Source organism: Nannizzia gypsea, genomic scaffold (assembly GCF_000150975.2).
Source record: "Nannizzia gypsea CBS 118893 supercont1.3 genomic scaffold, whole genome shotgun sequence".
In the NCBI taxonomy this organism is placed as follows: Eukaryota; Fungi; Ascomycota; class Eurotiomycetes; order Onygenales; family Arthrodermataceae; genus Nannizzia; species Nannizzia gypsea.
Genome location: NW_003345199.1, coordinates 1,519,115 through 1,530,171, shown reverse-complemented (window position 1 = coordinate 1,530,171; position 11,057 = coordinate 1,519,115). Strand labels below are relative to the sequence as shown.

The 11,057-nt window shown below is 47.3% G+C and overlaps 4 protein-coding genes across 4 annotated transcripts; 2 read left to right on the top strand and 2 right to left on the bottom strand.

The window, feature by feature from the left end:
- Window positions 1–381: 381 nt before the first annotated feature.
- MGYG_03986 (ubiquitin-conjugating enzyme E2) lies at window positions 382–1,259 on the bottom strand (the record flags this gene model as incomplete). Its single annotated transcript, XM_003173767.1, has 3 exons — window positions 382–869; window positions 989–1,115; window positions 1,194–1,259. The coding sequence occupies 3 exons, from the start codon at window positions 1,257–1,259 to the stop codon at window positions 382–384; spliced, it is 681 nt and encodes a 226-aa protein (XP_003173815.1).
- Window positions 1,260–3,881: 2,622 nt separating this feature from the next.
- On the bottom strand, window positions 3,882–4,366 carry MGYG_03985 (hypothetical protein; the record flags this gene model as incomplete). Its single annotated transcript, XM_003173766.1, has 2 exons — window positions 3,882–3,949; window positions 4,261–4,366. The coding sequence occupies 2 exons, from the start codon at window positions 4,364–4,366 to the stop codon at window positions 3,882–3,884; spliced, it is 174 nt and encodes a 57-aa protein (XP_003173814.1).
- A 372-nt stretch (window positions 4,367–4,738) lies between these two features.
- On the top strand, window positions 4,739–6,923 carry MGYG_03984 (extracellular elastinolytic metalloproteinase; the record flags this gene model as incomplete). The annotated part of the gene is made up of 5 exons (XM_003173765.1): window positions 4,739–5,116; window positions 5,180–5,577; window positions 5,635–6,182; window positions 6,252–6,672; window positions 6,740–6,923. 5 exons carry the CDS (start codon window positions 4,739–4,741, stop codon window positions 6,921–6,923), a joined length of 1,929 nt encoding a protein of 642 aa, XP_003173813.1.
- Window positions 6,924–8,195: 1,272 nt separating this feature from the next.
- On the top strand, window positions 8,196–10,702 carry MGYG_03983 (hypothetical protein; the record flags this gene model as incomplete). The annotated part of the gene is made up of 8 exons (XM_003173764.1): window positions 8,196–8,261; window positions 8,506–8,621; window positions 8,682–9,289; window positions 9,401–9,552; window positions 9,624–9,734; window positions 9,829–10,347; window positions 10,406–10,438; window positions 10,670–10,702. The coding sequence occupies 8 exons, from the start codon at window positions 8,196–8,198 to the stop codon at window positions 10,700–10,702; spliced, it is 1,638 nt and encodes a 545-aa protein (XP_003173812.1).
- Between the last annotated feature and the right edge of the window lie 355 nt (window positions 10,703–11,057).

Here is an 11,057-nt window from a genome sequence, read left to right as displayed (position 1 = left end):
GGTAAAGGTCTAAATTGTTCCAAAACGGTCTAAAAATGCAGCACAATTACTGTGATAAGAACAAGGGCATGGAATAGACTAAATAGAAGTAGCAACACGGAGTGAGAAGGAATAAAGGAGCAGATTGATTGGAAGTAAATAGGGGAGAAGTAGAATCAAAGAGTCTAGCCCACTCCTAGCCGTGTCTGAATGAAACGCCGATCACAAACTCCTCTTGCTAAATGTGTTAAGACAGCCATATGTTGCGCCCATGATCCTCTAACTGATGCACCGGGCAGCTAGAAAGGAGAGAAATGAAAAGAAAATTAAAATAGAATGGAAAAAGATGAAGGAAAGAATGGCAGGATTAAATGGCCCCTGCTTCCGACGGCACCGCACCTTTCACATTGGGGAACCGGTCTCAGGCTCACTCCCAGTGTCCTGGTCGTCAAGCTCGCACTCCGAGTCGCTACCACCGAACATTTCCTCGAAGGAATCCTCGTCTCCGCTGTCGACCCAGAAGTCCTCGTCTCGTTCGATGGGTTTAGTAGGTGGTGCAATGCTAGCCTCGTGAGATGTAGGCATTTCGTAACCCTCAGGAATGTCCTTGAGGGATCTCTCGACCTCAGACTTGACGCGCTTCTTGTAGGCTGCTGGGTTGCTGCGGAGTTGCACACCAGCCTCGACGTTGGCAGGCGAGCTGACCTCTGCGTCGTCAAGAAGAGATATGATCGAGATCAGAACGGATTCGACTCGCTGGGCTGGCGACCAGCGTTCGGAAGCGAGTTCCCCTGACATTTCGTCTTCGCCGGGCTTGTGTAAGATGGAGATGCATACGTAGCCGTTGTCGTAGATGTTAGGGTGCCATAGAGAAGGAGTAAATCTGAACTCTATAAACAGGACAAGTCAGACGTCAGCTCTGTTTCACTTCGCGTTCTGTTGCCGGTACCCCTTTTTGCTCGCGTGATGTGCTCAGAGGGAGATCCAGGCAGCAAGGTGAGGTCCTTACGTGGAGGTGAATAAGGGTAGTTTTGAGGAAAAGTGATTTTTCCTTTAAAGTAGCCGCCATGGTAAAGTGAGTCAGGGTTGAGAACGATCAGAGCGATGTTCCAGTTGAATATGTCATCGTTGTTCAACTGCAGCATATTTTCATCAGCAACCAGTCATTTTCTTCACCCAACATAGCTCAAAACCAGAACAGAAGCCCAACCAACCTCGATGTTTAGCCACTTCTCCTTCACCAGGGACTTGTATTCGTTCATCAAGATGCGTTCCGCCATGGCTGATATCCTGGGAGACAACTGGGGCAACTTTTCGAAAGGTTTTGCGGAGAACGGAGATCGTGGACGCCAGGCTAAGAAAGGCTCTGGGAGTTAGGCTGAAGGAAAAGAGAAGCCGCTGGAAAATCTGAGAAGCCGATGAAAACTGAAGATTCTCCTTATTCTCCTTATCTTTCTCCTTCGTCTTCTTTCTGTAAGGAGTTTGGCGTGTGAGGGTGTAACTTGCCCCCTTCCAAGGCCCTTTTTCATTAAATAACTAATGACGGGAGGAAAAAAGGTACATCGTGATGTTGTTGGGCGCTTCGAAGGGCCGAACGACCCACATGACCGCCAGAAAATCTTAGCTGCGATGCCGTCCTATCGCCGAACACAAGGACAGAGCCAGATGACGTTGGACGCAGAAGACGAAGAAGGCCTTGCGCAAGAGTGGCAATGTCCTGCAGAATCGCTACCGACCTCCAGCACGCCATCATAACACTCCTTGGGAGGTTGTTTGGTGGTGAGCGGCTTCGCTGTGACAGTGGCTCGTTAGTGACAGCGTTTTGATGGCAAGGGTTTATACTACCAGAGCCGCCGTTTTGACCATCGCCTTCCCATCGAATAAACGAGAAAACTAGCGGAAGCCGAATAGCGGATCAAACCATCAAATAGTCTCGAGACCATCGAGTACATTGGTGAATGAATGTATCAGTGTTCGCCACATCTATTAGCCAGGTACAGGAGGCAGGGAGGCAGTCGACCTATTGGCATTTGATCGTGTCGACGAAAGTGAACCACATCTATGGCCTATGTACTCCGTTCCCCTGGAAAGAGTGTTCTATCTCTTGGTACGGAGTAGCTATTGGCTCGTTGCGGATTGGCCAGATGCATGTTGGCGAGCCTGCCTTGACAGGCGGTGCTAAAGGCACGGATGGTTCTGATGACCCTTGGGCATGAACTCGATGCGAACAAGAAGCAAGAAGGAAAGTGACAGCACCCCAGCGTCCTACAGCTTTGAAAAGATCAAGGTGGCTTAGAGACGGCAAAAGGATGGAGGACTGTCTTTGGCCACTTGCTGCCCATGATGGTATTGTTCCCCGGAAAAATATCGCCAAGGGACAGGGACGATTTTTCTTCACCGCAGGATCCGGGGAAAAATTATATACCAGGTGCCTCTTCCATGGGGATACGCCCTACCATTGTACACCGTGGAGCCTAGGAAAGCTCTCTTCTGCTACTATCAGCCGACAGACAGCGCGGAGAATGTAGCTATCTTTGTACAGGGACAGGGGCTACAGGGACAGGCATATATCAATCACTTGCAGAGTTCCAGTGTCTAGAACAGAACCCTTACCTGCAGGAGTTTACGATGTCTGGAGTTAGCTTTCTGGAAGCACCGGGGGCAGCGATATGAGATGCGCTCTCCGCATCGGCCAAGACCTCACCCGGCGAATGAACACTATGAATTGTTTTCCGCCGGCCTTCCAAGATTGATTGCATGCCAACACTTAGATATATAGTGCCTCCTGACTCAGAGCCAATATGACTGAAGAGTGCAAAGCGAGCAGCCACAAGGCTTCGCCTGTCAGATAAAATGCTCTGAATGGCCACGTCCCTGGAATACCAAAGAGTAAACCTTAGGCTAGGAAAACTAGCCAGGGCCGCATTTTTTAGCCTACTGCAGACGAGGGGGATGTGCAAAACAACGTGTGCTCCCGTGGGATCATGCCTGCTCCTCCCCATGCCATGCTGGCAGCCAGCATCGGTTAGAAAAATCAAAAACCCCATCATTTGATGGCATTTCTGACCAAGACATCGAACTCTTGGAATCGAACTATAGTCGGGGTAATTATATTGTCTCTCCCGCAGAAAAGGCTCGGCTCCATGGTCCAGGGCCCATATAACAAACCGTAGATAGTGACTGCTCGCTTCTTCTCGAGATGGCTACAAGCGGTAAGCCGTTCTTATCGCGCAATTATCCCCATAAACAGTCCTTGTCCGAAGATGCGGAGAAAAAAAAAAAGCACGTAATTAACAGGCAGGCACTTATATATAGCAGCAATTACGACCGTTCGACCGGAGGCTCCCTTGCCCTGGTATGTCACTCTCCCGAGCCAGAACGAGTCTAAATCAATTTTCCGGGGAGTTAGCGGGACAGCCGAGCAATATATTTCTCCTTCCTGGGATGCCTGAGAGGTGGTATCGGCCTCGTTTCCCGCTCTGTAGCCAGCTGGCTTGCTAACGGTTGCCACCCTGCAGTAGTAGTCGCGATACGGAGTACCAACTCAGAGATCAGTGCAGGGTTCGACCAAGCCTCTACGCCCTCCGCCTATGTAGCCCTTGCAGCAACTAATTTGCTTGTTAACCCAGTCTGGAAGAGACCGAGAATGTGGCTCGAAGGCGCTAAATTAACATGTCCACTCTTATTATTATATTTCGCTTTGAGACGCCGGCGCTGGCAGGCTTAACTATCTGCACGGGAGAGTGGGAGGATTCTGGGGTGCATTCAAGTGCATCGTCGTGGGGAGAATCATGCACACGACATTTCCATTTTCCATGGCGCTTCAGCATAGAGCGCGATGAGTGTGACCGATGCCAGTAAGAGTGAGAAAGATAAGAGAAGGCGAAAATGTACTTCTCGTTCTAGAAGTGCCATGGAAAAGTCTCCGTATCGGAGCTCGTATCGAAGGATGTCGAAGCATGGGTTTCCCCTGTTGGCTGGTTGACATTCCCCCGGTCAGCACAAAATCAGGCCAACAGGGGGGCCATCAAACCATCCAGAGGTTCATATTTCGTTCTCGCACCGTGGGGACAGAACTGTTCAAGTGTCTTTCAAACAAGACTTTTACCCCATAGACAGTGAGCACACATGCATCTTGGCTCTCTGAGCCATTATCGCATGTCTCTCGAGATCCCGTGTGCGGCCCCAGCCGAGAAACCTTTCTCACAGCAGACAGGGAACGGGAGAGCAACACCACCAGAGGACAAAGTCAGCTCGATATCCAGGCAGAAACACTCGAACCGACTGGTATATACCATATCTCAACGTGATTGATACCCGTTGACTGCCCTTCGGCAGGATTCCATGTCTCATTGCCCAACCGGCATTCAAAGGCACCGCTCTGCATGATCATGGAGCATCATGGAGCATCATGGAGCATCGTGATTCCTCTAGCACTGTGATAATGAGCAGGGGAGAATCTCGCTATTCGGCCCCACGCTCGGTGCTGGGCACTGGGGAAACTCACTGGACTGCATAGAGATTTGGGCTGTGGTACACTTCACACTCCCCTGTATAGTCCTTGATGGCAACTCACAGCTCAGCTGAGCTATGGCTGGCAGTGTCTCCTCTCCATACGGACAGGGGGAAGTGTCTCTATATAAACCGCCATGAAGGACCTCGAGGAACGTCCAGAGAACCAGCAGTCTCCTTTCAATCCCAATCATCCCCATCCCACTCCTTCATCACCAGTCAGGCAGAATATCCCCCATAAGACACCATGCATGGACTTTTGCTTGCGGGGCTGTTGGCTCTCCCCTTGAATGTGCTCGCTCACCCAACCGAGTCACATAGCTCTGGTATAAGCCGCAGGGCCATTGACATCACTTCATACCGTCTTCCCCAAATATCCAAATATACCAAGAGCGATTCCCTTACTGGACAGGACGGCCAGAGCTTCACTGCCTCTAGTGCCGATGCCGACACCAGCTCTGGTGACTATGTCTCCACTGCTACCAACTGGTTGAAGAAGACCCTTCCAAATGCATCCTACCGTCTCGTCAACGATCACTACATCGGTGATAGCGGAATTGGCCATGTCCACTTCCGTCAGACTGCTCACGGGATTGATATTGACAACACCGATTTTAATGTCAACGTAAGTCGTACATGTCAATTCTCGGTATTCCATGGGATAAAGTACTAAGATATGTATACATAGATCGGCCGTGACGGCAAGGTTTTCTCTTTTGGAAACTCTTTCTATGATGGAGAGATTCCCAAGGCCAACCCAATGGTCAAGCGTGACTTCTCGGACCCCGTGGATGCTCTACACGGAGCAATTCAGACTTTGAATATCCCCGTCACCGCTAAGCCCGAGAATGTCAAGGCTAAGCCTGTCGAGGGTAAGGAGTCTTTTAAATTTGAAGGCACTTCGGGAGCTCTCTCCGACCCCAAGGCCCAGCTTGTCTACCTGCAAAAGGACGGCGGTCTCGTTCTTAGCTGGAAGGTTGAGACTGACGTTGGTGACAACTGGCTACTCTCATATGTTGATGCCAACGACAAGGGCAAGGTTCACTCTGTCGTTGACTACGTTTCAGCAGCTGCTTACGAAGTATAGTACGTGTCTGATTCTTCTTCGTTATTGGAGGTAATAGGAAGCTAACTAGATGGTAGTCCCTGGGGTATCAATGACCCTACTGAGGGAAAGCGATCCACCATCCACGTTCCATGGTTCAAGACCCAGTCAGTAGACTGGCACATTGACGGCAAGAACTGGTACCCAACCACTCGCGGTAACAACGCCATTGCCCAGGAGAACCCCACCGGCCAGCGTGAATACGAGAACAACTACCGTCCAAAGAGTCCCCTATTCATCTTCAAGTACCCATATAGTGAGGCCATGAGCCCTCCATCGTCATACAGAGATGCTTCCATTACCCAGCTATTCTATACCACCAACGTTTTCCATGATGTACTCTATATCCTTGGCTTCAATGAGAAGGCAGGAAACTTCCAGACCAACAACTGGAACAAGGGTGGTCTTGGAGGAGACTATGCCATCCTCAATTCCCAGGACGGCTCTGGTGTAAACAATGCCAACTTTGCTACTCCTCCAGATGGCGAGCCAGGACGCATGAGAATGTACAACTGGAATGCTTCCACTCCAGAGCGCGACGGCTGCTTCGAGGCTGGCATTGTTATCCACGAGTACACTCATGGAGGTGAGTCAACCAACTAGCCCATCAAACGTCATATGAGATCAATTATCCAACTAACATTGACTTGACTAGTCTCCAACCGACTTACTGGAGGTCCAGCGAACTCCCGCTGCTTGGCCGCTCTTGAATCCGGCGGTATGGGCGAGGGATGGAGTGACTTCTTTGCTACTGCCATCCGTCTAAAGAATGGGGATACCCGTGCTACTGACTATACCATGGGCGAGTGGGCATCCAACCGACCAAATGGTATCCGCAAGTACCGCTACTCCACCAACCTCACTACTAACCCGCATATGTACGTTGATGCCGATGGCTTGACCTCCGTTCATGCCATTGGTACTATCTGGGCTTCTATGCTCTACGAAATGCTCTGGAACTTGATCGATAAGCATGGCAAAGGAGACGTTAGCAAGGTCAAGCCAACTCTGAAGAACGGCGTCCCAACTGACGGCCGTCACCTCGCCATGAAGATTGTCCTCGATGGCATGGCCCTGTTAGTATTTCCTTCCTAAAATATATTGACTATTATCAATAGCTAATGCTAATATCCATCTCTCTAGACAACCATGTCTCCCCAACTTTGTCCAAGCCCGTGATGCCATAATCGATGCTGATAAGAACCTCACTGGTGGCTCCAACAAGTGTGAGATCTGGAAGGCATTCGCCAAGCGCGGTCTCGGTGTTGGCGCTGTCTACAACCCATCCAAGCGAACCGGAAGCAACGAGCTTCCTGCTGGCTGTTGAAGGGCGCGCTTTATTCATGTATCTCTATAGATTAAAATACGATATGATGAAATTAACTTTATATTTTACTATTTTCCAGCAAAGTTTTGCAACAGAACGTTAATTTATAGCGTTTATTTATATAGTTTTAGAGCAGTAAAATTTCATTGTATTAAAATAGTGTAAATACTAAATCTCTCTATTTGGAATCACTACTATTGTCAACCAGAAATTCAAAACTTTCAACCTCGATGAGTTCATTGCCTGGAACCCAGCTGTCAAGTCCGGCTTCTTTGGCCTTTGGAGGGGTATTACCACTACAACGGGAACACCCACTAAGGTCGATACAACAAACACTCCAAAGCAAACATTCGATCCAACGAACCCCTGACCCCAACAGCCGGGAAGGGCCAAAAACTGCAACGAGTTCTATCTCGTTCAGAGTGGTGACAATTGCTACGGTAGTTATTGAGCAGCAGCATTCAATCTCGCACAGTGAATTTGTAAAATGGAACTCTGACGTAAAGCATGACTGCTCATCCCCCTGGTAGGGGATATCATATGTGTGTTAGCATACCAACTAAGACTATGTACTTCACCCCCGTATCGCGGCCGACAGCCCAGTATCACCTAGTACAAAAAAGAGACACGTGCTGGTCACTTCAGCAGGATTAGTTATAAGCTTGATCAAAATAAATTCGAAGAGTTGAATCTAGTTTTGGCGTTGGATTGCTCGAAGTTATGGTTGGGGTATTATGTCTGTGTGCCGGGATGGGATGAGCAGTTCCCAGTTAGTGTAGGCATGTGTCGGAGAGTACCTATCCTCGTCATTCGCTGCTGCTAACTAACTAACTAGTTCAATAAGCAGCGTTGCTTTTAGTTCAACTGCATGGTTAGTGATAGATAAAAACCCAAAACAGCGTATATTCCTAGTTACCGTTCTACTCCATTTCGCTCTATATTATGCCACTTCTGACAGTGCCCATTGGAAATTATGTCTATTTTCTTCTCTGTGGCGCATATTGTTTCTGATCATTAGTTACCTGGTTATAGGTATCCACCGCCCTGCACGCGTCTCTCTCATCCTTGTCTAGCACTGCGTCATTATACGCCGCCCTTGATAAGTAGAATTATAGACCAGGACTAAGCTGATGGACCATAAGTGGATAAAAACCAATAACGATGGTGAGTCAGAGCAAGCAGGCGACTATTTTACCAGAAGAGTTCCTTTAGTGAGCTTGACAGCACCCTCCTTGAAAAGACACCTTCGCCTTTTGCCGTATGAGCAGTAAGATGGCAATGGCACATATTATTGAAAGTAGGCTTCCTATAGAGCTCTGGATCAAAATATTCGAAGAGGTACGTATTCACTACTTGCTTGGAATACGGTAGAAGCTAAGTTGAGTGTTTCAAGATTGCTCAGCTCGACGAAGACGCCGTGGAATGGCAAGAGGAGAGCGTCCCCTATATGGGTTTGAAATCTGCCAGTCAATGCTGTCGTTTCTTTTATGGCTTAGCTGCCCCAATCATCCACCATACTATTACCTTGGATTACTGGACTGGTTGTGGTGAAGGCCTGCTAAGGCTTCTGACAAAATATGAGAACAGCGCCGTGGCGCGATTCGTTAGGAAAATAGTTATACCATCTGACAGTGATAAAGTACAGGCGGTAGACATTCTGGAGTGCTTGAAAGGAAAGGCAGATCTGAGAGAGTTCAGGTACGTTATTTGAATCATCTTAGCTTCTGTTTATAATGGGAGCTAATTCTCATGATATAGCTGGAGGTTGGATTGTTCTGAGGACATGAGCGACCTGCTTCCCCAGCGCCTCCTTCAATACTGGCCATCTTGTCGACTATCTGTCGAGATAAATTCACCTGATATGTTACCAGATATCCAGAAAAAGGACGGAGCTCTTCCGATGTATGGCCTGCCTTCTCTCGCCTCCTTTAATTACACCTGGAATCCCCCCCTTTACTTTGAGGATGACGAAGACGATGACGAAGATTTTTATGATGACCCTACCCTTGGTAAAATGTTTATACGGTCTTGTCCAAATATAGAGGCCTTAAAGTTGACTTTGCAGATGACAAGGGGAAGCCGCCACAAGTATATGAAAACATTTATGTTGGGTCGAGGCGAGAGGCTCCCTGCCTTAAAAAGGCTAGAACTGCAATTTGTCTACCTCCCCCCTGGTCAAGGCCTTCTTTGGTCCAAGTGTGCAAACTGGGGGAGACTTACGAATCTCGTCCTGGCTATCGATAGCCCCCAAGAGTTCATAGAACACTTTACTGGTCTTGTGCCTAATCTCTCCTCCTTTGAAATACGAATCCGGAGCCCGATTGACGAAGATGATATTGCAGAACCTCTAATATCTTTCTTAAAAGGTATTTATAGGCTTAAGGAATTTATATGCTTTAATATTCCTAAGTCAGTTTTGCCTTCTCTACATACCTACCATGGAAATTCTCTGCAAACCCTGAAGTTTAGAGTACTAGTGGTCACTTCTCTCCGGTATCAAAGTATTGAGAGCGATTCGACGAATCCATTTCTGGAGCAAAAGAGGACGTACACAGAAAACTCAAATTCGAATTACTTTCCTATTCTCCCACAGCACTCTGTGTTTTACCTATGTGCAAGGAAATCTTACGTTTGTTCCCCTTTTTACCTAGTTTCCCATATATATTATTACTAGCATATTAACAAGTGCTTCACCTCTAGGATCCTGCAGAAATAGACCGACATCTACATGCTGAGGATATAGAGAATATTCGACAATGGTTTCCTAATATACGCGACTTTGCATTTGATTTAGACCTACGTGGGTGCCTGGTAAGTCGCTTACATTGCTTTTCTCTTTATACTTTAACTATAGTTAATGCGAAAGTCTTTCTACGCTTGACTAACCTTGTACTTTATTTAATAGACATACGAATTGCTTACATCCGTCTCGCGGCATCAAAACATTGAACACCTACAAATTCATCTTCCCTACAACCTTGAACTAGAAAAATACCCTAAGATAGAAACTATCCAAAAATGGTTTGAGTGTATATTCAACCATATAGATAGCCAGAGGCGTGTCTTAGAAAGGAACCCCCCTTTTTGGTCACGGGGGAAGGTCCTGGAGCTCAAGTCACTGGCTATCGCGTTTAATAATTGGGACAAGTTCGATCTACCCTACGGAGATGATAGGACTGATGGGTTAATGTATCGTTGCCGAAGGATGCCAAACGGCCAAATAGGCAAGGCAATAAACTACCCACTACGTCGATACCGCAAACCCAGGTGGTACTGTGCCACCTACAAGCAGAGGGAGATTGACAATGACTTAGTAAGCATAAGCTCAGTCTCAGATCAAGACTCTGACGAGGAATCAGATGAAGAGGTGTCGGATGAAGACTCTAGAAAGTCGAAGGAAGTCTCTGTGGAGCCAAAAGAAGACGTTGGAATACCATATAGGATTTTCCATAGCAGCGAACTAAAAAGAACTATGGGTTTAGCCTAGAATAAGAAGGCGTTATAACGGCATGTTTGTAAGTTTCATGGCTGTGTTCTTTTCCACATTCTACTTATCCCCTAAGTAATTTAAGAGTTCTCAGAACTTTGAACCTGCTCTCAGTAACTAAATACAAAAGACCAGTCCTACTAACTAAAGCTCCAACCTCTTCCTTTCGTGAAAAGTATGGTGAAATAAACGATGCTGGAACTAGTAGTTATGGGGGATGGCCTTTCGCCTCTGACCTTGAGCTGCATAATATATATAGCTATATATAACTGCAAGTCATAAACCATGGTGAACCTTTAGAGAATCCGGTATGTTACGGTAACAGCTCTGAATTGCTATAGCTGCATAGAGCTTCCAAACCCGGGATGCCCTTGACAATTTGCACAATGACCTTGAAGGTGCGAGGGAAAAATTCAGGAGCTATTAAAGCGGCTAAGAGTTTAACTAGCTAGTCAACCACCAATGTTTAACCAATTATACCATCCACAATCTAACTACAAATGCGACTCGGATCAAATCCATGGCCACCATGATAGCTATAGCTGCGCTTAGGCTAACTATAGGTGATCTATACGTATGCCCACAACATCCTTCGCTTTCTATATACCCTTTGAACACTTCGAGTAGTATCTGGATAGCAATAACTA